The sequence below is a fragment of the Apium graveolens genome, chromosome 9 (assembly GCF_009905375.1).
Source record: "Apium graveolens cultivar Ventura chromosome 9, ASM990537v1, whole genome shotgun sequence".
NCBI lineage: Eukaryota > Viridiplantae > Streptophyta > Magnoliopsida > Apiales > Apiaceae > Apium > Apium graveolens.
The window spans coordinates 130,014,017-130,039,383 of NC_133655.1; the positions used below are offsets into that span (position 1 = coordinate 130,014,017).

Here is a 25,367-nt window from a genome sequence, read left to right on the forward strand (position 1 = left end):
GAAGACCAATCAAAATGCACTAAAATCATGAGAGTTAGTAATTATTGTGTTCTCTTGGGTACACATTAGAAAACCCAGAAACGATTAACACTTCTAGAAAAGATTTGTATTAAAATAAATAAGGTCAACAAAGAGTCCAAACATCGAACAACGATAGTCAGCGCCACTACTTTAACCACCTACATGTCAAGAAAACACAGCCGTCAAAACCCCGCTCCATCGACTAATATATGCCGTCGGATCAAAAACAATCACCACCTCACAGTACACATCATATTACATCACATGTCCATTTTGGTCATTGCACATTTTACCCACAGTATACATTTGCCCGATTTTGGACAGATTTTTCGTATTTTCAACTTCAACTCTCATCCGTCGAATAAACTAATTATCAACGGTCAGATTTATTTACAATTATCCTATATTCCTTAAACCTATTTTCATTACAAATCTATAGACACAGCAAAACATATGTACACACAGAGCTCTCACTTTCATTGCTGTCGCTGTAAGTACTCTTTTTTCTCTGTATCTATCGTTTTATTTTGTGTGTCTTTTTAACGATCTTTATGCATTTAATGATTGTAATTGCGATTAAAGACTGTAAATTTATGCTCATTTCACTGCAATTCTTGTTTTTTACCTTGTATGATCATGAATTATTTACTGTGATGATAAAGTTGTTACCTTTAGTGATTTTATTCGGTTTGATTAATGATTGATGATTCATTCATTGTTTTCGTGTTAATTGTAGGTTTTGTTTCGTAATTTGATCGATTCGAGTTTAGTGATTCTTTGAATTTCAAGATTGAATTTACTGGTGAGTGTTGTTAGGGTTTGTTTAGATACATTTCAATGTGTTTATCTGTTGGTTTTGGTTTTTTGTTTCGGAATTTGATTTATTCGGGTTTTGTGATTATTGATTTTTCGGGATAGTGTTGAGATTATAGGAGGATTATTGGTTAGTGTTTCTTAATGATTTGAATGGGGGTGGTTTTGTTAATTATGTTAAAAGGATGCCGGAAGGAGTGAGAAGGGGCCGACCAAAGAAGGTGCAGAATCAGCAAGGTAACAATCGTAATCCAGTTGTGCAAGGGGAGGGAATTGCTACAAGGACTCGAAGAAGAAGGGCAGCGGCTGCCGCTGCAGCTCCAGCTCCGGCTGTTAATGAGACAGCGGCTGTTGCAGCGCAGCCGCCTATACCTGTTGTAGCACAGCGAAGAAAGCCTGTAAGAGAACCTCAACGGGAGGAGGTAGCTGAGAAACCGATGGATGAGTTGAGTGGGGGAAAGAGTGGTGACAAAGCTAATGCAGGTGATGATGAAGGAGTCAACGCTCCAGTACCTGATATGGTGAGAACATTTTTTTCTGTACATTTTAATTCCTCGTGTACGATTTTATATACAAGGTATTGCATATATGTATAAAGGTTCAATGATTTGTTATAGTTTTCTTTTTCTTTTGTGATTTTGTATGTTGTATGTACTTGAAAATCTTAGGTGGTGTATATAAATTTAAGTTTTATATATGGTAATATGAGTTTGAAATTTGAATGGATCTTTTACAGTTTGGTTTGGGTGTTAATTAATTACCCCATGATGACTATGTTATTGTAGTAATTTGTCCAGGACTCGAACGGGGAGAAATGTGCATTACTTCTTCAAATATTCATGCAATTTAGTTTCAAAAAGATTGATTTTTGAAGTTGTAGATAGCTTTATGTTGTATGACCTTATTTTGGTGTTTGGGTAGAGCATTGTATTTTTACTATCATCTATATTGTTACTGTGGCGCCAGATGCATCCTTGTTTGTTAAAGTGTCTTGACACTTTTTTGGTGGACAAGTGTGAAGGATGTTTGGCATGCATAATTGCACGTGCTAAGATTTTTTACAAGAAAGTTATCATTTTGAAGTCTTGTAACTGTTTTACATATATAACAGGGCTATTCCTATCTCTTCTGGTTATTGATTGAATGATATAATTATTGTGAAATTTTATGTACATAATAACAACTCCGCATCTAGTGATTGAGTTTTTATAGTGATCAGGTGGCCGAGGCTGGATCACAAGCCGATTACCCAGAAGGGATTTGCAACAACATGTATTAGATACAGTAGAAGTAAATAGTTCACCAAAGGGAATTTCTGTTGGAAATTTCCTTCTCTACTTAATATATATAGTGATTATGAGTATCCTACTACATCCTATCCTTTTCCGGGTGTGTGTATCTTGTACTAACAAAATAAATCTATGTGTCATAATTCTTGTATTTTAACTTCAATTGTTTTTTAACACATCAAATTTTTAGTTAGATATGTAATGACACATGTATATAGAAACTCTTTAAACAGAATTTTTAAACTTGACCTAAGAAGACAAGTAAAATCACATGTAAATAGTATAAGTTATGTTTGGAATTATGATGGCTTGTGCTTGTAAAGGAGTTGCAAGAATAGGAAAAGGTAGTCATGTCATCATAGAGTTGGATATGTCATATATGTATGCCTTTACCTTTAATTCTTGTAGCAGTTGCTTACGTTTATTTGAGGAAGAAGTCTCTTGGATGATAATTAGATGGTGGGTTTCTGGGAGGCTTTCCGTTATCTACTTCGGAGAGAAGATGAATAAAAAGGACATAAATTTTATGAAATTTTTTCAGCTGCATTCCTTATTTTTTCCAAATTCAAAAGATAAAAGAAACTTCCTATTTCCTCAATCTGAAAGTGGAAAGATTCGGAGAGACAAGCCTAAACTCTTTCATGATTTCACGTATTATATTGTATTCCATATCCCAACAATCTCCTTCCTCCTAATAAAACTCGGGAACTCGAAAAAAATTCCTTCCTCTGCTTTCAACTTTTTTCTTCTCTTCTCTTTTTATATAACTCAAGAACACACGGTTAACCTGGCATAAACTTAGAGTATGAGGCATCAAATATTCTTAATATCCTTCAAGGACAAAATTATGTTATTTCAGACAGAAATTAAGCTTAGTTTTTTCATGTACTAAAATAGTAAATGCGTAAAATTTGTAGCTTCGGCGCATTGCGTCTTGATGTGCAAACTTTTTAATCTGTATCCATACCTCCTTAAATTTTGTGACAATATTTTTTGCCAATATCCTATGGTTGTTGAACATCTCTAATGGATAATTTCCAATATTTATTTCTTCCTGTTTTGCGATTAGAATCTCAAACATTTTTTGCTGACATGTTTTATCTACCACAGGTTCATGTTGGAGGTTCCCCGGGATATAGAGTACAGAAAAAGCTTGGTAAGGGAGGTTTTGGACAAGTTTATGCAGGTCGCCGCATACCGTCTATTTTTAACAAAGAAAGAGGTCCTGTTGAAGTATGTTCTGTGTGCCGTCTATTGGTTAATCTCCGACAGTTCGACTTGTATTTCTTAAATTAATGTGTTACTTCCTTACCTTATATATCAGGTAGCATTGAAGTTTGAGCATCGGTCCAGCAAAGGATGCCCTTATGGACCACCATCTGAGTGGCAAGTATACAAGTATGATCACATAATTAATCTTTGTCTTTCTTCTCGTGACTATTTCATTTTACAAGAACAAACTGGTAACTCTTTGGTTACTTCACAGCACTCTTAGTGGCATTCATGGTGTACCAACAGTGCACTTCAAGGGCGAGCAAGAAGACTATTATATAATGGTATGACAATATTTATTTTTTTCATGCTGATTACACTGATTAAAAGTCTTTTGTTGTGTAATCTCTATTTTATTGCAGCTGTTAGTTGTGGTGTATGAATTGCATAAAAGGATGTAACTAAACTATTTTAGATTGTAGTTTATGATAATTGTAATTTATATTTTATAAAGCTCCTTGGGAAGTAACTAGAAAGATACTATATGCAAAAATAAAACTTTGTTATATGAACTTTTCCAAGAGAACTCGAGCAAGTTTACGTCTGGTAGTAGATATTATATAATATATGTGTGTGTGCGCCAGTAGTTAATATGTGTTCTACTTATATAGGATCATAAATGTCATTCTAATGATTGAAATAGTATTTAGGATTGTTATAATAGAATATGACTCAATTAAATCTTCCTCCGAATGGCCGAGGTTATGTAAAAGCTGGTAGTTTAATAGAGTATCATTCCTATCCTCAATATTTTCGAATATTTAATATGGACAAGGTAAACAAAGCCTCAAAGATGATCTCCTAGTGATTTACTAGTTGACCTTAAGTTATTGTTTTTTGCTAGAGTAATCTCCACCGTAAGTTATTGTTTTTTGTATATATGCTATATGACTCGTAATTACATCAATGTTTTGTTTAGACTTGAACTCTCCAGAGGAGAGAGGGTAACTGTAGGTCATTTCTGTTTCCCTGTGGTTGGTTTAGTTGTTACACCGGACTTTGTTATATACAGGTTATGGATATGCTTGGACCAAGCTTATGGGATGTTTGGAATAGTCACAACCAGATGTATGTTATAATGGAGCTTTGAGTTGTTAGAACCTAGTTGTTCAGTTTATAAATTTTTGCTACTCTATTACTTCACTGTTTGAATTTTATCCACAATTTTACACTAAATTAGTTTGATCAAAATTGCAGGATGGCCACTGAAATGGTAGCATGCATTGCCATTGAAGCAATATCAATTTTGGAGAAGGTGCACTCAAAAGGGTAAGCTATCTAATTTTCTCAATGCTTTGGGTGCATCATAAAATACTTAAATATTCTTTAATATGTTATGTACTTGCGGGTTGAGCAATATTGAAGCTGTATGTATAACTCAACAATACTGGTTTGGATAACTCAACATAGAATAATGAACTTGAAATAATCTATATTACACTAGAATCAATACAGATTGTTTATTGGGCATATACATGATGATTCTGATAGCTACAGTGAAGAAGACGTCAACAGAGATCTGTATGAAATTCATTAACATGTTCAGGCAACGGAGGAATAAGGTTGAAGTCATTCAAAGCAGTGTGAAGACCTCAAGGATTCTATGTGAAGTTGATTGTATCTGGTAGAAGACTTGACAATGATTTGAAAAGATTATAGTGCGAAGGTCTGAGAGCGGAACTAGTCACATGTGAACCAGACCATTGCACTAGGTGTCAGTGATTCGTGAAAGGAAACTAAGTACTATCATTAGGAAGATTGTTAAGTGAGGATTCGTACCTGGATTTGCAGGTTTTATGGTTTATACGAAGACTCAAGAGAGAAGACTTGAAGACAGGACAACTTAAGGATTGCAATGCTCTATAGAAACTAAGTCAATGTGATCACTACCTTGTAGTAGGAGTCACCATGGTCAATCTATTGATTATCAGAAGCAATAACCTTGAAGTACAGTTCAATATCTCAGTACAAGAATTGGTCTTGATTTAGTAGGAGCATCTAGGAAGAAGCTAGAGCGAAACTATCTCCCGAAGTGCATGTTTATAACTCTTGGTAGTAACTTAGAATTATTTCCATGTCAAAATAATTCTAAGGCATTAAGTGGGTCATACAAGGGAATAATTTTAAGGCGTTTAGTTGCTATCACAAGGAGAAGCTTACAATCTCCACCTAGCTACTTGAACTCGCCACTTAGCTTTCCTCTAGCTATAGAAGTCACAACATAGAATGAATTGGAAAGGAATGAGCTCCTATGTGACCATGGCCCACAAGGCTAGCATCCCAAGGGTTCTAAGAGAGCTTTTCACTCGCAAGTAAGCTCTTCAAGGAGAGGATCACTCGCAACTAAGCTTCATTAGGAGGGTTTATTCGCAAGTCAGATTTTTTTTAAGGCAAACTCTCAACTCCTCCTTGTAGTCGCCAGTTTTGGTGTAAACAAGGTTTCCTCGTCGCTACTAACTTGAATTTAAGAGAAACGAATGACTTTGTCCTCGTAGTCGCAAGTCACTTTACAAGGAGATCAAGGACTCGCAACTTATGGGAAATTCAAGGCAAATTGCTATCTTTTTTACTCTAGTCGCCACTAAGCTTAAAGAAATAATTCTAAGTGCAATTTTCTCTCTCCTGTGCGCAAATAATGAAGGAAATGATTCTCAGGGACGCAAGTGGCTTACTTATGCAAGTTGTCAATTCAAATATATGGATGTAAAGCAGACACATGTCCTTTCTCTATCCTGCCTACCTACCAGCTATATAATCAAATCAGATGCAATTGGGATTGTATCACTCTATTATTGAATGTTGCAAAGCTATTGCAAAATATTCTCAACACTTTGAAAATCTTGATTTGACAAGGAGAGGTCATGCCTATTTTTGATTCACACCATTTAAAGACTTGCAAAGCTGATACTCTCATCATTAAAAGCTTCTTTGATTGTATTTTTTAATATTTGGTAAGAGTTTTAGATGTTTAGAGTGATCAGAAGAACCCTAGATTGATAGCTTATTGTATTGGTTCTTTTTTATACTTGTTGCTTCGAATCATTTGTATTTGGAGTTGTAAGCAAACCATCCGGGTATTTATACTTTGAATAAAAGCATATTTACCTAGAAATCACTTGTGTTTGTTTATTTTGTTTTTAGTTTCAATATCCGCTGCATTATTTGTTGAAAAACGAAAAACATACATTCACCCCCTGTGTATGTATCTTTTGGACCTAACATTGCGTCATACCCCAATCAACTTTAGTGGTTCAGCCGTTACTATAACGTGGGATTTTGCATCTTCTTTGTTGTAATAGCATTTAAAGGTTTTCTGTTCTGATTGTTTCCAATGTCAGACATAAAAGTTATGTTTCAAAAAAGTAATGTGTTATATTCTAGAGTCCCTATATTTATTCTCCTAAATCGTTTGTAGTTCTTATGGGAAAATCCAATATTAAGATATAGCATGAATTGTGGAAAAATAATCCGCGAGAAATATTGACAGGTATGTGCATGGGGATGTAAAACCAGAGAATTTTTTGCTTGGCCGTCCTGGCACTATGGAAGAAAAGAAACTCTATTTAGTGGATCTTGGTTTAGGTACTTCTATTCAAAATTATTAGCCTGTTGTTTTTATATATGTAATAAAATCTCACTTTTCTGTTTTCCACTTCCCTAAAAAATTTCTTGGCTATTAGCTACTAGATGGCGTGAGGCCTCAACTAATAGACATGTTGATTACGACCAGAGGCCAGATGTTTTCAGGTATAATATACTATGGTTCTGCAGAAATTGGCAACTAGTACCTTTTTATGTACATTTGTTTAATATGTAATAAACATGACCTTTGTGGCTAATTAGCATTCTCGTTTTCCAGGGGGACAGTCCGCTATGCTAGTGTGCATGCACATTTGGGCAGAACTGCTAGTAGGAGAGATGATCTAGAATCTCTTGCTTACACACTTATTTTTCTCCTCCGTGGTCGTCTGCCTTGGCAAGGATATCAGGTTGGCCTCCTTCCAATTATATGTAGTTTCATCCATTGCTCTCCTGCTTTTTCTTCTACACAATGTTCCCGGATGGCATAACCTTTTCTGGTTGTGCTATAGATACTTCCATTGATTCAATATCCTTTTATTTTCTAAGCATATGTATATACAAGTCTCTTACATCTAGGTTTTTTGTAGGGCGAGAATAAAGGGTTCCTTGTTTGCAAGAAGAAGATGGGAACATCACCTGAAGTTCTCTGCAACTTCATTCCGGATTCTTTTAAATTGTTTGTAGAATATGTGGTAAACCTTAAGTTTGATGAGGAGCCTAATTATGCCAAGTACATATCCCTCTTTGATGGGATTATCGCTCCAAATCCAGACATCAGGCCAATCAACACAGATGGAGCTCAGACGGTAATCTTAACATTTCCTTGCATCTGTCACGGGGTTCATTTTCAAAAGGCTTTTTTTCCTTGTCAGCAGCTGATTATATCCCCACTTTGTGTATTATTTGTGTATGAAGCTTATACATCAGGTTGGCCATAAGAGAGGTCGATTGGCATCAGATAACGAGGAAGATCATCAACCGAAGAAGAAGGTCCGAATCGGGATGCCAGCAACCCAGTGGATCAGTGTATATAATGCTCGTCGACCGATGAAGCAAAGGTATTCACCAAAGTTTTAATATGGTTGTTACCAGACTGTATTCAAGTAGGAAAAGTTGGTTTCCGATAGAAACATTTGTCTTCCTAGCATGAGAATTATAGCTTCTTACAGTGGTTGCATGGATGAAATATCAAATTTGTCTAACATTGTTAACCAGGATGCTTCTGCACTATTTTTCTGTAGGTATCATTACAATGTTGCGGATGTAAGGCTTGCACAGCACATTGAAAAGGGAAACAAAGATGGTCTATTTGTCAGTAGTGTTGCGTCTTGTCAGAACTTGTGGGCTCTCATTATGGATGCAGGCACCGGTTTTAGTGACCAGGTTTATCAGTTGTCACCGTATTTTCTTCCCAAGGTAATTATATTTAGCATTATACATATACACTCTAAAGCAATAGAGTATCTATTTTTCACATGTAATAATTTTTTAAGTAATTCTTTTAAAATATTTGAGTGATGAAATATAGCCAACATGTTTTTTGGTTTCTTGAAGGAATGGATATTAGAGCAATGGGAAAATAATTACTATATTAGCGCAGTAGCAGGGGCTAACAATGGAAGCTCGTTAGTGGTTATGTCGAAAGGTTGGTATTACATTTCAAGATGTCGGATCTTTGTGAGCTGCTTGCAGTGATCAAACAATTTTTTGTTGATTGAATTCAGGCACACAGTATTTGCAGCAGTCTTACAAAGTTAGTGATTCGTTTCCTTTTAAGTGGATTAATAAAAAATGGAGGGAGGGATTTTACGTTACTTCCATGGCCACCTCTGGGAGTAGATGGGGAATAGTTATGTCTCGTGGTGCAGGATTCTCAGATCAGGTTCGTTGAGTTTACGAGCAATTACTGGGCTGTTCATAACCAAGTAAATTTAAGTATTCAGAGGCTAACCATGGTTATACTTCAGGTGGTTGAACTAGATTTTCTTTACCCTAGTGAAGGTGTTCATAGGCGGTGGGATGGCGGATATCGTATCACTGCTACTGCAGCTACTTGGGATCAAACTGCATTGGTATTAAGTGTGCCAAGAAGAAAGCCTGCTGATGAAACACAGGAGACCCTGCGTACATCTGCTTTTCCGAGTACACATGTGAAGGTTGGTAATCAACCATGTTTCTTTCTTCACGTAAGCGAGTTTGTTCATTCACAATAATATTAATATGTTTGTTTTTTTGCAGGATAAGTGGGCAAAGAACCTGTACATTGCGTCTATTTGTTATGGGCGTACAGTTTCATAACCTAACAACAAATTTTCCTGGGGTGGGAAGTTGATATTGATAACTATCAAATTGGAAGATGGAGCTAATCTTGTTGAAAGCTTCGAAACTTGTATCTTGAAAGGGAGAGTTCAGTCTAGTGAAATTTTGATGGTATCGGAACTTTTCTATTGTAGGTAACATACAGCAAGTGTAGTTTCTAGTGTTGTGTACTAGTCGTCCGGCTCCGTTGGCCTCGTAGACGGCATCTGGAGATTCTTGCAATGTTCTTCCTTTTTTATGATATATACATGCAAGCAAAGTCTTTTTACCCATAAAAAATTGTTTTTATTAGAATTATTCCATCTCTGTTATTTGTGTTACTGCACAGTACACGAGGCAAGTTATCATGATCAAGTTCATGGTTTTACTCCGTGATCCATCAATTCTTCAATATTGGATATTTTAAATAAAAAAACCAGCTAAGCTTCTAACCGAAACAAAACACTACTTCAGTATTCGCATTCTAATCGACGTTTTAACTTGAAACGTGTACGGTTTTGATAAGTAGGATCTGCTTCCGTTGTCTCCTATATTGACTGAAGAGTGGAATACTACAAAATGGAGATTTTCTTAAATTAACACTGAAAAATGGCGATGCTGTAATCAGTTGTAGTTCTGATTGGGGTATTAAGGAACACTTTTCTACAAAGAAACAGGTGTTTCATCCTATACGGGGGAGATCTTGTTTTCAGGTGGAATGTTGCTTGGTAATGCTTTTGCTATTGTTTACTGTGAAGAGGATCATATATTATTTCATTTGAAATGTCTATTATATTATAATAATACAGATTTAGAGTTATGGCCTTTGTAGTGCAGTGCTCAACGTTGTCTGGTTCCCTACTAAGTTGATCGCGGTTTCTCTCATAAACCATAAAATAAGATATATTAAATAGTGAAACAAAGCAGTAACGAACAGATGCGGTAAAACTAGAAACAAAAAAGTTATCTGAGTTGCTACAGTTTGGATGTCACTTGACCGTTGCAGGTTACAGGAAAATTCTCAGACACCATCAAACCATGAATTTGGTTTGATATTTTTTGTTCAGTTATATGAAATTACCCCCTAAGTTGGCCTGCAACAAACCTGAGTCAGATCTACCTTTGCCTGCCAAACAGAAAATGTATAGAATAAACAATTATTTTGGAGCTAATAGTGGAATCTTGCAAATATTAGACAGTTAAAAGGGGTAATTCAACTTCTAAATTTTAAGTCATTCTGCGAACCTCTGTATTGTCATAATCAAATCTGACTAAGAAGATGCAATTGCAGGCCTCTGCATCATGTATATTTCTTTCAATTTCCAAGATGTGTGCATCACTGTACAATGCATGATCAGCATTTGCCTAAATTTTACATAACATCGAGATTAAACTCTCTAAGATTGGGAAACAATTCAGCCAGTGAAGCAGTAGTATAAACTATGGATGCATTAATGCTGCAGCTAATTTAACACTATAAAGCAACATGTGATGCATGAAATGGATCATGTCAGACCGATTAGAATGCCTTTGAGGTTCTACGGTGACATAACAATGCGTAAAAAGATTATATCTTATCAGTGACTAATATTCTTTTCTATAGCTAGGAAAGTCTTTGCCGAGACTAGAGTAGATATGTTCATCGAATATGTATAACGAACATCGTCCAATGGAACTATCTTTCTATGCAGGTGGACTACTTACTATATAATGAAAGCATTTAAACAATGTCAAGCTAGTAATAGATTGAAGCATACCCTGTAGCATAGGACAAGATCTCCAACTTTAATTTTGTCACATTCAGAAGGTTCCAGAGGAATTGAACGCTCACGTACTGATTTTCTCATATTTACCCATTCGTCTTCATCATGATTAAAGCCAGAAAATCGGACACGAACTTCCTGAAATATTAACAGATGCTACTAAGATTGTTTAACAGACATTTCATCATATTATGATCAGTTACACGTCCATTCTCTAGATGATTTTATATTACTATATTCAGATTTAAAACGATACAAGAGTGTTTACCAGAAAAATTATCACAAGGCATATCCAGTTTTTAAAATTACAATTTTTGATATTGAAAGTAGAGATCATGTGACTTCCCTTAAATCAGATAGTAATATAACTAAGAATATTTTCAAATAAAATTAAGGAAGCCTTAGCAGATACAGTGGTACTTCTCATCTCAACCATAAGAACCTCACGTACAAACAGCAACTAGGTAGAAAAGTAATGTAGTTGTCGATGCATATTATTAGCTATTAGTTTTATGTTCTTATTTAACATCACTAGAAGCCTATATATAATGGACCACTTCACTGCAGAAGACACTAAATACTGCATTTTTATTTGTCAAAACAGATGTGATTCTATAAGGCTAAATAAACATAATTAAAGAAAAAGAATATGATGATAGAAGGATGATCTTACAATCTCTCCTGAATAAAGAACTCTATAGTTGAGGAATGAGGCCACATCGAACCTGGAAAAGCAATTGTAGTCAGCTAAAGGTGCAAAACTTCCTACTTTTATAATTGCTTTCGCAACAAACCAACAATTGACATTGTTTTTAAGCCTCTATGTATGTATTAAATTATGGGTCTGATTTCGTTTAAATTTGACATTCATATTGTATTAACGTACTCCCTCCACCCCCCCAATTGTCAACATTTGGGTGCCAATTGGATGGGGCACAGAAATTAAGAAAGGTAAAGGAAAGAGAAGAAAAATTGGTTAGGTTGGTGACACCGACTTGAATAAGTAAACAAAAATATGCTATTTAAGGAAATGTTAACTGGATGGGTAATCCCAATAAGAAAAGTGTTAACATTCTGTTGGGACGGACGAATTATAATACAAAAACTTTATGAGAAGGTGAATGGAGGGGCCATTGGTGTCAAACGTTATGCAGTTTCAAAATATGGTGCTCTCGTTTTATTCTTTACAAGAAAATATTCATGCTGACCATTGATTTGTACTGGGATAGGAGCAGCTCCTCAAGAGTCAAGATACATAACATATGTGAGGCACCGTGATTATGCATTCTTGGTACTCTTGATCAGTAAAATGCCTAATCAGCTCCCAGTTTTCAGTTTGCTATTTACCAAAATTCTACCAAATATTTCTAAATCCCTTTTTTTTTTTTCTTTTTTTTTAATCGTAGGTAACCCGCAGCCGCTACCCGCACTGGGTAAATCCTACGGACTCACGCAGTAGCCTGCAAATCACGTGAACCAAGGTAAACCGCATTTAAGTGACAGACTCCGACTCAGGAGACATAATCATTACAAAGACCTAATTATGCATGAAGTATAACCATGAGACAAGATGGCAAAAGCAAAGATTAAACATTATTGGGTGATCAAATCGCAACCTAATCAGTCAACCAATATAATTACAAGAACCGATATTATGCGCAAGATAATTTTGAATGTAATGAAGATAATTATAACTGGGATTATATCATTATATATATAGAATAAAATATAACCTAATGGACAATACCCCAATAACAATTGGGCTTATTATACTACATATTGACAAACTATTAGCCTCTTTTAAAAGTTATGTGTAAATAAACTAATTTCCACACACTAAACAGGATTAAACTATTTAATAATAAGAAAAGGAAACCTTTTAAATTCTTTCCGTTCCTAGTCAGAATTGGTGCATACCTTTTATTTGGCTTAGAATTACCTAACACTTAATGTGATTAATCATGTATACTCTCTTCTCTCGCAAAGTTTAGCCTCATCTTTAACATCAACACTATTGTGTCTTAAATCAAGTTTCCCACTTCCCACTTATTTTTACCTAACCTAGGCAAGTTCGTGGCTTCCATGCAACATGTTTGCTCAACTAAGGCTTAGCAAAGGAGAAAAATTACAACAAAAAATCGCATACGTTCATGCAAATGTGTACCATATAACTAAAGTCTTAAAACTAGACCCGACAATTTTGGACACGACACGACTTACACGACACGAAAATTTAGTATTTGTGTTTGCATTTTTAGTACACGACACGAAAATACACGAACACAAAAGTATACGGTCGAGATTTAGTGTCGATTTTGTATTTAACATTCAAGTACACGACATGACACGAAGTATACGACATAAATAAATATTATAATTAAATTTTAATATTTTTTATAAATATATGTAGAATTATAATAAATGTATGCATATTTATTCTTAAAATATTATTTAATTTCATTATATGGTATTGAATTGAGATCTAAATATATTTTTTTCATATATTTTATATTTTGTTACCTAAAAATCTTATATTTTAATTTATATTAATATTACATTTAATATATATTAATATTCAATTAACACGACATACACGACACGAAACGAAAATAACGAACATGAATGTACACGAACGCTAAACATGTTCGTTTTGTGTTAGGCATTCAAGTACACGAAACACGAAAATACACGACACGAAAGTATACGACACGAACGAATTGCCAGGTCTACTTAAAACCCAATTTTTTAGTGCCTGAAATCTATTAAACCGGGAATCATATACATACAAATATCTAGCATATATATAGCAAAAGGCAAAAGCCCTGATCCTGACTATGATTAATAACAAAAAGTAACACTAGAAACTGGATTTTGTATGCATATTATTGCTTTTTTAAATTGGACGAAAGGGAAAGGGAAGAAATGTAATGAAAACTTGTGAGCAAAATTTATATGGAAAGGATGTAAGAGGAAAGAGTGAACAATAATGGAGTGATGCAAATTACTATGATGAAGATAGCGAGGAGAATGGACTATGGGGCATTCATTTTCAAATTGGGAGGTTTGAGCTCTAGTTTATATTGAATATAAGTGGTACGTAGGAAAGAATTAAAACTAAAAACATATACCCATAAAATAGTACAAATGTCGTTCCTTTCCCTCCAAATTTGGATCACCGAAACAAACACAACATATGTAGTTGTACTATTTGAAAAGCATGCATGAATGTTTCATTATAGTTTTTATTACAGATTTTACACTCATAAAACAACCTTCACCTTATTTGTTAATATACCATCACATTATACTGTAACTATTGTAAAAGGATAAATGAAATACTCCCTTCCTCTACTTTTAGTCGTCACTTTGACTTTTGACACGCATTTGAAGTGTATATAATAGGTCTTTGTATATTATATTATTTTACAACTTTAATATCAAATAAAAAATATATATATTAAATTTTAATTTGATATAAAAATTAGAATTTAAATATGTGTAAGTATTATATTTTTACACCTTAAAATGTGCATCAAAAAGTTAAAGTACAAATAAAAGGGGATGGAGGGAGTATTATAGAACTATTTTTCATTGCTCACCAAGCACCATCTTTTGCAGACAGGGCTTCATATCGCAAATCTGAAAGTTCGGCCACCCTTTCAGCTGCAGAAAATTAACCGTGATACTGAATTAATTGAAATAACTAGAAAACTACAGTTTCATAAATCACAAAAGTATTGCTGAAGTTCTGAACTTCTGATCAAGCTATACACATAACCTCAACAAAGAGGAAAGTTTCATCCTATTTCATGTTAAAGGAAATAAACTTATAGCTAATTGACAAACAAAGAGGAACCTGTACATGGTCATGGGCTAGATGACAGATGAGACCCACAAATGTGCTTTGAATTTTTAGTTCATCAAATTAATCTCTATAAAACCAGAGTAAGCAAAAAATGAACCCGAACCTTTGGACTTGTTAGGAGTTCTACGACTACTAGTATCAGTTAGAGGAACAACTTGTCCAGAAGTAGCAGGTAAAAAGCTTCCAGAAGCTTTGTTTCTTAAAGAAGACACAAATGCTTTAAAGGAAGTATGTTGAGTGTCTTTTGCTGCCATTCTGTTATGTTTCTCGTCGAACCAGCTTTCAACCTACATTATAGTAATCAAGAGTACTCAGCAGTCACACAGAGACATGTGTCCAGTTTGAGAGGGGAAATAGAAAAACAAACCTGTTTACACTGTATGGATGCCTTTCCAATACGATGAGCTGAGGAACTGTACAAACATATTCAGAACACAGAAGTATAACAAAAAAGAGTTGTAAATAGGTAATAATTTCATAAGCAAAAATATGTTTAAAGGGTCATTAGCTTTAATGTGAGTACTCATCATTTTGTGATCAGGTGCTGGAGTTTACCTAAATTTGGTAGCAAGTTCTTGACAACATTTCTCACTCAATGATTCCTCACCTTTTTCCTTATACACGCTTTCCATTTCCAGTACCTATCAACATGTGAAGCCGATCACTATAATATTGACTAAACATACGCATTACAGAACAAAACATAAATAAAATGTTACAAAAACTCCAACCAGTATAAGATTAATAATTTTAGCCAACAACTTAAAATGAATTGATCAGCATACATGCACTAAAAAAAGAACTTTGTAATCAAATTGGCCTCTATATATTAAAGAAGGGCATGATCATGGATAACCTAGCGTCAAGGCTAGGGGATAGCAATGTGACACAACCTGAAGACAACTTCGACCCGACTTAACATCAACACGGTATACAAGGACAAAATCCAAAATTGACACCCCGGACACAATTCAATTAATCGAAACACGACCTAATTGACTCTGTTTCACCCTTTAAGCTTATTATATGCATGTACATCAAATTTTAGACACAAAATCGACATGTTCACAAACACAACCGAAACCCGAAATTGCCAGTCCTAGCCCAAGGCATCATCTTCCCCACCCAAAATTAACAAACAAACAAAAATGAACAACAAACATATTAATGATGAAAGATGAAACTTTGTATTTATTTAAAGGGGGGGGGTTACATAATAATCTGGCAAAGAATTAATAGGGCATTAAGAAAGAAAGAAAAGAAGCTGACAATCTGATAGCATTTATAAATAAGAGAAATGAAATGTAGAATTGTAAAGGGTGAAATCCCAAGTATAAATTGAGTGTTAATGGTGAATATTACTAATAAGTAAAAGATAATGAGGGCATTAAATGGAGAGGGGGGAATAAGAAAAAAAAAAAAAAAGGTAACCTCAGCAAGAGTGAACTCAGGAGCTTCAGTCTCCATTTTTAGGGGATTCTCGTTTGTTTCAGATAATTACGCCTCCCTTTCCTCTAAACTCTCCTACAGTTACTATATTTTAGTGAGCGAGTCAGTGAAGTCACTACTTTACTGTACTAATTGTTACAAGTACTAAATTTGAGTCTAAAAGTACATGTCCTGTAAAAAGTCTGTAGCCTTGTTCTTCTTTGGTAAAGCCCAATATCATTCTAAAGTTTGTAAAAATATTATTTTTATCTCTCTCTTCTTTTTTTTTGAAAAAATATAATAATTTTGGCAACTTTATTCAATTAAATGTGAACTTTGACGAGATTCGGAAATTTCATACAACATTAAATGCAACTAAAAAAATTCTGGATTCAACTAGTTGAATATATGTTTGATTTTGACTGCTTTTGATTGTACGATATTTTCTATAAATTTTCAGAAAATAATTAAATTGCAAAAAAAAACTTTAAAAATTTAATATTTTTTTATAATTTCTCTTTCTTTTTTAGTCACCAGATTATACTGGTTTTTAGATTCTTTATTGTTCCTACTTTATCATATTTTCTCGTAAACACTACTTATAAAATAAATCACGATAACATAATTCAAGTGGCCAATTATATCCTGAAAATTTATGTAAATAATGAATACTACTATTAACATATTAGATACTGGCTTAAAATCCGTGCCATGCACGAATCACACATCTTTTTTTATATTATATAGTTTTTTTAAAATTTATTTTGAGTTAAATTCTTACATTTTTTCATTTAAAATTTTAAATATTTGACTTTATGATAATTATATTAATACATGTAAATGTTCATAATTTTTTAGAACATTTAAACCTATTTAACGTAATAGCCTTGGTACCTAAAAAAATGTCACTATAGTGAGTTTATTATTTTATTCATAGTAAAAATACAATGTCTCTGAGGACCTTAAAAAGAAATTATTTGGCGAGTTATTACTTAATGATTAACTATAAGAGCTATTTGAAAGAAAATATATTACTAATTGAACCATATAATTTTATTAATAATTCTATGTTTGTTTAAAAAAATAGTAATTATGTCTTAATTAAAAGTTAATCTTTAATTTGCATCTATATGATAAGAATTATTCTTAATCTGATATTAACTTGATTTATCCCAAGATTCAGTGGTTTATATTATTTTATTTAGCATGAGGCCTATCACACCGATAAAATCCAACTTATTATTTTTAATTTAATTTTAATTTTTTGAAATTCAGATTTATAAGATAATTTTGTTTTAGCGTAGATAATTAGTATATATTATCTTAATTTTAGTGGGACAAATTATATTTTAATTTTAATTTTGTGTTTTTTTGTATAATATATTTTTCATGGAAGAATAATATATATTATTTTATTTTTCCAATTTCAATAGTATAATTTTTCAAACCGGATTAGTAGTATTTATTATTATGTCTTAACCCGAGACCAATTATAGTAACCAAAGCCAAATAGTTACATTTAGTTTAATTAAATTTATTTTAGAGAGAAATATCACTTAGAATAGTATAGAACTCAATATGAAATAAAATTTAAATTGGTAGAAAAATTTGACTTTAATATCAATTACAGTAATATAAAATTTGATATAAAATAGAATTTAAATTGGTATAGGAGTCTGACTTTAATATGAATTAAAATTAAAATTGACTAACCAACACCAATTAGAATTAAAATAATTAAGTAAGGGTAGATAAGTAATTTAAGCAAGTATCAACCGATTAATTACCAAACTTTTAATGTTTCGTCTATTATAATATAGTACAGATTTAGAATTTTAAATAATATAACTTTATGATAATTATATTAATACATGTAAATGTTCAAACTTTTTTAGAATATTTACCCTATTTAAAGTAATATGGTACGAGAAAAAAATGTTACTATAGTGAGTTTATTATCTTATTCATTATAAAAATACAATGTCTCCTAGGACCTTAAAAAAAATATTTTAGCGAGTTATTACTTAATTGATTAACTATAAAAACTATTTGAAAAAGATAATATTACTAATTTTAATTAATAGTTAATCATTAATTAAGATCTACATGATAAGAATTATCCTTACTCTCATATTAACTTGATTTATCCCGATTCAATTGTTTATATTATTTTATTTAGCCTGAGGCCTCCAACTTATTATTTTTAATTTTATTTTATTTTTTTTGAAATTCAGATTTATAAGATAATTTTGTTTTAGTCTGGATAATTACTATATATTATTTTATTTTTTTAGTGGGACAAATTATATTTTAATTTTAATTTTGTGTTTATTTTTCCAAGTTCAACAGTATAATTTTTCAAACTGGATTAGTAGTATTTATTATTCGATCTTAGCCCCAGACCCATTATATCAACCAAAGCAAAATAATTACATTTAGTTTGCTTAAATTTATTTTAGCGAGAAATATCAATTAGAATAATATAGAACTCAATATGAAATAAAATTTAAATTGGCAGAAGAAATTGATTTAAATTGGTAGAAGAAGTTGACTTTAATATCAATATAGTAATATAGAATTTGATATAAAATAGAATTTAAATTGATGTAGGAGTCTGACTTTAATATTAATTAAAATTAGAATTGACTAACCAACACCAACACCAATTAAAATTAGAATAGTTAAGTAATGGTAGATAAGTAATTTAAGTAAGTACCGACTGACCGACTACCAAACTTTTAATGTTTCGTCTATTATAATATTGTATAGAATGAAATAAAATTTAAATTGGTAGAAGAAGTTGATTTAAATTGGTAGAAGAAGTTGACTTTAATATCAATTATAGTGATATAGAATTTGATATAAAATAGAATTTGAATTGGTGGAGGAGTCTGACTTTAATATCAATTAAAATTAGAACTGACTAACCAACATCAACACCAATTAGAATTAGAATAATTAAGTAAGGTGTTAGGTAATGAATTACACACGGAGGGGGTAATAATTAAGTAAATCAATTGTTTTAGTAAAATGTGTTCATGCAAAAATTAAACATGCAATGATGAAGAACACATATCTTTTCAAAACTCACTTAATTTTATATTAAAATTAAGAATGTTTTAATAAAAAAATTCTAGGCTCTTTGTTGATAAAGAGCTTAACTTCTATCTTGAGAGAATACAAGAGTTCTTGATCTAAATTTGTAAGGTCCCGTAAGAGGACTATTTTAAGCAAGAAGGGGGTTGAATAGATTAATTATCAATTTAAAAATTGTTATGGTGTTTTAGAATAATTTATCCCTTTTTAAAACTTTACCGAGTGGTTATGCAATTTATATGTGATGTGATCATAATAATGAGGCCTAAAAGATGATAACTCTAAATTTAAATAGTTCCTGGTCGTAGGATTACTAACTGGTAATTAATAATCTGCAAAGATCGGTACATACTATATTTCCTTCATTATGAAAGATGTCTGTTCTCATAGACATTTGTGTGATGACACTATAGCTAGTATGTAGGTGCTTATTATAGAATAAGTTCACTGAACATGACTCACACAGCTGAACAACTGATGGAGTTCACTCACGTGTCAGCAGTTGTTCACATAGTGATAGTTGTACAAGTATCCTTAGACTTGAGATCATCATAGTCATCTTGTGTACACTGAACTATGCTTGGGTTTAGTTATTAGTCTCAAGAGACAATTATAAGGGCTCTACTGGGTATATGAATTTGTACACGAAGATAGTGTATGATCAATAAAGGATCTACCCCTTCCAGTGAAGGAAGAGAATGTTCAATGCTGATCCACTTATGTTAGTTCAGGAATCTCTGGCCAGGGTGAATGAAATTAGAAAGAAGTTTCTAATTTACATTAAATAGAACTAAGCATAGTGAATAGGAAAGCAAGTGATTAAATAAGATAGGCTTGACACAAGTTCCATGTCTTATATTTAATCTTGACATTGCAGGGTAGAAGGAATTAATTGTACAGTAACTACTCACTGAATAGGTTCTTGGTATTCTAAGCAGTGAATTCGTATTATCCGGATAGTCGTGATATGCTGAGAAGTATCCCTCACGATGTAGAATAAATATGATTAATTAATTAATCATATTTAATGAATTAGAGAATTTATATAAATAATGATAAAATAGTTTTATTATTATTTATTTCTACTACCGGCTTAATATTGAACCTACAGGGTCACACCATAAAAGAGAATGATTTAAATGGTGGAGGAATTAATTAATAATGGCTGATAATTATCTATTTATGAAATAAATATTTAATTGAAAAATTTAATAATTGATTAAATGAGATTTAATTGATTATAAATTAATTAAGAAAAGGTTCTTAATATTATTAATTAAGAATTTAATTTTTAGAAATTAAATCAAGAGAGAGAATTAACTCTAAAGTGTTTAGAAAAAGGATTAATAATTAAAAGGTGTTTTAATTATTAATGAGAATAATAAAGGGTTAATAATAATAATATTTTATGGGAAAATTTTCAGCTGAAAATTTTGCCTATAAATATACTATTATAAACCATATTTTTGCCTCAACCTAAAAATTTTACAAAACCCTAATTCTCTCCACCTCCTCCTTCTCCATTACATCATTTTCTTGGTGGATACCGGTGGAGTGCTTCACACTTGAGGAGCAGCTGCTAAGGATCTCCGCTCGTGGTTCTTGGATTGCTATTAAAGACCTCCATCTTTCCATTAATGTAAAGTTTCTTAAAGTAAACATACTGAACTACGAATTAAATATTATTTTTCGCATGGATCCTGCAAAGGGTTTCGATTTTTTTTAAGATTTAAATTTATATTTTCGTTGCGTTTATGTGCTAAAAACCCTTCAAAAATATATTTGGATGACAGAAAATGTGTTTGAGTATTTTTTGAATAATTTTCTCCGAGAAATGCTGATTTTACGAAACGGGAGAAAATTACTGTAAGTATACAGAAATGAGTTGCAGAACTTGATATTAATATTCCAATCATGAATATTAATACTATTTGAATAAAAACTCTTTTGATATATATGAAGAGATATATTTTGGAGCGAAGAGTAAAATATTTTTGATATAGCACGAGACCTCTAAAGAATATTTCTGATATATTCCTTATTTGAGCATGTTGCCATATTCCTGTTGCAACATAGATCTAAGAAATGTCATATCTTGATATTTCTTCTTTGATCATATTGCTTTAGAGATATATTCCATAATAGATATAATTTTGGTATTTTGTAAAACTGGAATATCTCTTTTATATGCTTGACATAATTGATTTTTCTAGTTTGACTTTTTGACTTTAATTTGGATCAATTAAATTCATGTCCTAATGGAGAGGATCTATGTGTTCTTAATTTTATGTTTAATCGTACAAATAACAAAATAAATAAAATATCGAAGATATCCTTTCAATCTTCCCCTGTTAGGTCACACAACACTGTAGAAGGGGGTTGAATATAGTGTAAAATACAATCAAATCGATTTTGAACACAAGTAACAGTAGACAGATATATTCGATATAATAAACTCTGTTACAATGGAACTGTTCTCTCTCAGTGATGAACAAATATCACAAGAGCTGCTAGGTTACAATTTTTTATCTTCTCGATAATGGTAACACCTATAGTGTAAATCTATGTCTGTGTTTATATAGTACACAGTTACAAGATAATTTCTAATTGATATGGAATATAATTCTGTCTCCTAAAATATATCAATCAGATATCTTATACAAGCCTTTAAGTCCTCTAAGTCTTTCGATGCATATCTTCTTTTTGTATTAGTCTCGATCTTCTTTCCTATAAATCAGCTTCCTTCCTTTGTTAGTCCTCCAGTACTTAAGTTCTGATATCCATCTTCTGATATTATCTTCTGATAATCTAAGTCCTGATATCCTTAAGTTCTGACTTCCAGTAAGTAATGATTCCAGTAAGTACTGATATTTCCTGTTTGTTAAGATCTGAAAACTAAACATGAAACATATTAGACATGACATCTCAAATATATCTAACAATCTCCCCCAACTTGTAAATTATGTAAAAATATACAAGTTAATATATTTGATGATGTCAAAAACATTTAGTTCAAATGCAATAAGAGTTTAGTAAGACTATTAACTACAACTTACAGTCCTTTTAGCTTTACCAACTTCACTGGATCAATCTGAATCCATAATGATTCTTAACAAAATCTCTTACCAGCTTGTCTTTAGCTTTCCTCAGAATCTCAACTAACTGTGCTTTGACCTGCATCAGTTCTTTATCTTTACTATCACCAATCTGATAAATGGCAGTTCTGAGAGCTTGAATTGATGTTCTTTCAAGTCCATCACCAAGTCTGATAACTCTAGGATGTGAAGAGTTTTCATTATAACATAAGCATCTTTCTTTCAGAATAACTTCCACCTTAGCAGAATTCTTCAACATAGGAATTTCTCTTCCATCATCTTCATTAATCATTGGCTTCTTTGGCTTGAGCTGGAAGGGCTTCAATAATAATTGGTTCTTGTGAGATCAGAGATTCCTGATCCCCTTCCTCAGCTTCTCCAGTATCTTCTGATGGAGCCTTATCCAAATACCTCATAGCCTTCATTCTCTTCAATCTCCTTGCCAATGAAGGAGTTGCTTTAGCAGCTTCAGAACTTACAAATTTCTTCTTCAAAGTTTCAGAACTTTGAGCTGCAGTTTCTTTCTGAGAAGTAACATTCTCAGCTCCAACTGTCACAGGTTCTGATGCATGAACCCGTGCTTCAATTGTTTCCTCAAATCAACAAAATTTATTATCGACCATAATTGTAATCAAAACATTCATCAAAGAATAAAGTTGAGAATAGACGAAGTAAAAATTAACAAATTGCAATTAAAACATGCACAGTCATATAATTTGAGAAACAGAGACTAAATCTTGCAATTAAAGGAAATTTCATTAATATATCAAACGAGTACATTTCATGAAATTTATCGATTACATGCAAAAATTACAAGATAGTCCTATTCTAAGAATCTTAACATCAACAGCCTTAGTCTAAGAAGCCTGACAAAGCTGATGGTGGAGAGAAACAGATGGATGATACTAAGTCTTCTTTCTACTTTCAACAAAGAGAACAGTAAGACGAATGATTTTCTCCTGCTGTTTAAGAATACGAAGATGAACTTCTCTTTGGAAGGACAACAAATCATTTTTAATGTTGTCTGGAATGTTGTTGATAGGATATGAAGTCAGAATTCCATTTCTAAAAATGGTCACAGTGTCTGTGCCATAGCAGTAAAACCAACTAAAATATGCCATTGTTTGAGATAAATGAAAAGAGAGAGTGAGTTTGTGAGAAAAATGGAAGATGATTTGGCTGGGATGAATAGTCGGTTTAAATAGCCAATGGAATATCAAAGGACGCGGGGATTGTTTAACGATTAAAAGTAAAAATAATGATGCCTCGACTCCCTAGACCGATGTGTAATAATAACAGTCAGTAAAAAGTTAAAGCAAGAGTTAATGAGCACATAAAATAAATAATAATTATTGTGCACATGCAGTTTTTCAAGACCAGCACGTTTATCACTAACCCATAATAATTATGACTATTTTTATCTTACCCAAATATAATCTGATTTAAATACAACTGTTTCAGTTTTTACCACAAATAAGTCAAGTAAAGAATAATGCCACGTAAGCATCAAGGATTCCATCAGGATTTAATATCAGAACTTAACTTATATCAGATTTTAATAGTCATCAGAATATAGCTTCTGAACTCAAAAAGTGAATATCTTTTTCTGTGATTCTTCATAGAAATACTGACTTGTTTTCTTCAGAGTTTAATCATCAGAACTTGTCCTTAGAAATTATGCAAATGACACTTAACTGTTTGTCAAAAACAACTTAATCACCACAGTAATTTTCATCATTCATATGGAGTGAAAGTGTGTGCATTCAGCAGAATTTCAGATAAAGATTAAAGTCTGATAAACTTCAGTACATCTTAGAAATAAGGCATAACTCAGAAAAGTGCTTAAAATCTGTCATCAATCATGAAGTCTACTATAGAATAAATTTATGCAAGAGTCCACCTCAACTATTTGTGCTCATTTTATGCATCTTTTGAAATTCCTTTTTACAGTGGCTTCTCAGTGTAAGTGAGTCACGACTGCTTATTAGAATTTATGTTGTTGTCATAGTATTTCTTCAGTAATCAGAGAATGTGAAAAGTCACCAAGAAAATTTATTTGCTTTTCTAATGCATATTACTTAATACCAGCAATGCACTTGGGTCTTCCCTTCCACATATTTACTCTAGATCTCAAAGTAGTACCTGACTTTTATTTATATATTTTTTTCTTTTCTTTTCTTTTGATAAGTGAGGTTTATCAGCATTTAGTTCATTCTTAAGATTTACTGACATTAGAATCTAACATATAAGAAACAAGAATCTATTTTGTGACTTAGTAATAAGATACACAAAGTAAACTTGACTAAGCTCAAAATCAGAATTTGCTTGTGTTAATGAGTTTCCACATAAACAACTACTTCAAACATGGGATTTCTAGTATGTTAAAGACTACTAGGTCAGCATCTAGCACAGTTATCCTCATTGGATTGAATAGTCACAGAACATTCAAAACACTATCAGAGTTTAAAGATCCACATCAGATAATCAATCAGTATTTAATGAATTACAATTAAAGAACAGATTTCATGAAGAAAAAACAATCTATAAACACTGATCATAAAGTCTGATGTATGAGAATAAAAACTAGAAAAATTTAGAGAAAGAACCTGAAACCATTCCAAGTTCATTTACCAGTCTTGTAAAAGTAGTTTCATATAGTGGTTTTGTGAAGATATCTGCTAGTTGTTGATCTGTTGGAACAAAATGTGTGACGCCCTCCAAACCCGGGTCAGAAGTTTGGGGTCCACACACACACCTCTTATTAATAACCTGATTATAACAATGATAAAGATAATAATAATGATATGCAGTGACCCTACTTACCGATTACCACGGACCGCAACAG

At 32.4% G+C, this 25,367-nt stretch overlaps 2 protein-coding genes across 4 annotated transcripts; one reads left to right on the plus strand and one right to left on the minus strand.

Annotated features, from left to right (window-relative positions):
- Window positions 1-420: 420 nt before the first annotated feature.
- Window positions 421-9,601, plus strand: LOC141683733 (casein kinase 1-like protein HD16). Of its 2 annotated transcripts, none has more exons than XM_074488485.1 (18): window positions 421-511; window positions 758-823; window positions 1,019-1,355; window positions 3,234-3,356; window positions 3,448-3,521; window positions 3,610-3,679; window positions 4,408-4,463; window positions 4,593-4,664; window positions 6,883-6,977; window positions 7,076-7,142; window positions 7,255-7,384; window positions 7,565-7,783; window positions 7,893-8,035; window positions 8,219-8,393; window positions 8,532-8,622; window positions 8,702-8,859; window positions 8,945-9,133; window positions 9,216-9,601. In XM_074488485.1, the coding sequence occupies exons 3-18, from the start codon at window positions 1,020-1,022 to the stop codon at window positions 9,273-9,275; spliced, it is 2,058 nt and encodes a 685-aa protein (XP_074344586.1). In that variant the 5' UTR covers window positions 421-511; window positions 758-823; window position 1,019; the 3' UTR covers window positions 9,276-9,601. The 2 variants fall into 2 exon arrangements, with proteins under 2 accessions (XP_074344586.1, XP_074344587.1); XM_074488486.1 differs by lacking the exon at window positions 421-511 and adding an exon at window positions 577-649.
- A 559-nt stretch (window positions 9,602-10,160) lies between these two features.
- Window positions 10,161-16,468, minus strand: LOC141687230 (protein SAWADEE HOMEODOMAIN HOMOLOG 1). Of its 2 annotated transcripts, none has more exons than XM_074492433.1 (9): window positions 16,335-16,468; window positions 15,459-15,544; window positions 15,271-15,316; window positions 15,007-15,190; window positions 14,638-14,701; window positions 11,712-11,763; window positions 11,033-11,176; window positions 10,521-10,640; window positions 10,161-10,401 (listed from the first exon to the last, which is right to left on the minus strand). In XM_074492433.1, the coding sequence occupies exons 1-9, from the start codon at window positions 16,368-16,370 to the stop codon at window positions 10,360-10,362; spliced, it is 774 nt and encodes a 257-aa protein (XP_074348534.1). In that variant the 5' UTR covers window positions 16,371-16,468; the 3' UTR covers window positions 10,161-10,359. The 2 variants fall into 2 exon arrangements, with proteins under 2 accessions (XP_074348534.1, XP_074348535.1); XM_074492434.1 differs by lacking the exon at window positions 16,335-16,468 and adding an exon at window positions 16,117-16,252.
- Between the last annotated feature and the right edge of the window lie 8,899 nt (window positions 16,469-25,367).

What these genes read in the sequence shown, in the direction of transcription:
- LOC141683733 (XM_074488485.1), top strand. Translation starts at nt 1,020, where the DNA reads ATGCCGGAAGGAGTGAGAAGGGGCCGACCAAAGAAGGTGCAGAATCAG. An exon ending in AAGAAAGAGGTCCTGTTGAA is followed by an intron (nt 3,357 to 3,447) that starts GTATGTTCTGTG and finishes CTTATATATCAG; the next exon opens with GTAGCATTGAAGTTTGAGCA. An exon ending in CGTCGACCGATGAAGCAAAG is followed by an intron (nt 8,036 to 8,218) that starts GTATTCACCAAA and finishes ATTTTTCTGTAG; the next exon opens with GTATCATTACAATGTTGCGG.
- LOC141687230 (XM_074492433.1), bottom strand. Translation starts at nt 16,370, where the DNA reads ATGGAGACTGAAGCTCCTGAGTTCACTCTTGCTGAG. An exon ending in GAACTTGCTACCAAATTTAG is followed by an intron (nt 15,317 to 15,458) that starts GTAAACTCCAGC and finishes ATGTTTGTACAG; the next exon opens with TTCCTCAGCTCATCGTATTG. An exon ending in TCTGCAAAAGATGGTGCTTG is followed by an intron (nt 11,764 to 14,637) that starts GTGAGCAATGAA and finishes TTGCTTTTCCAG; the next exon opens with GTTCGATGTGGCCTCATTCC.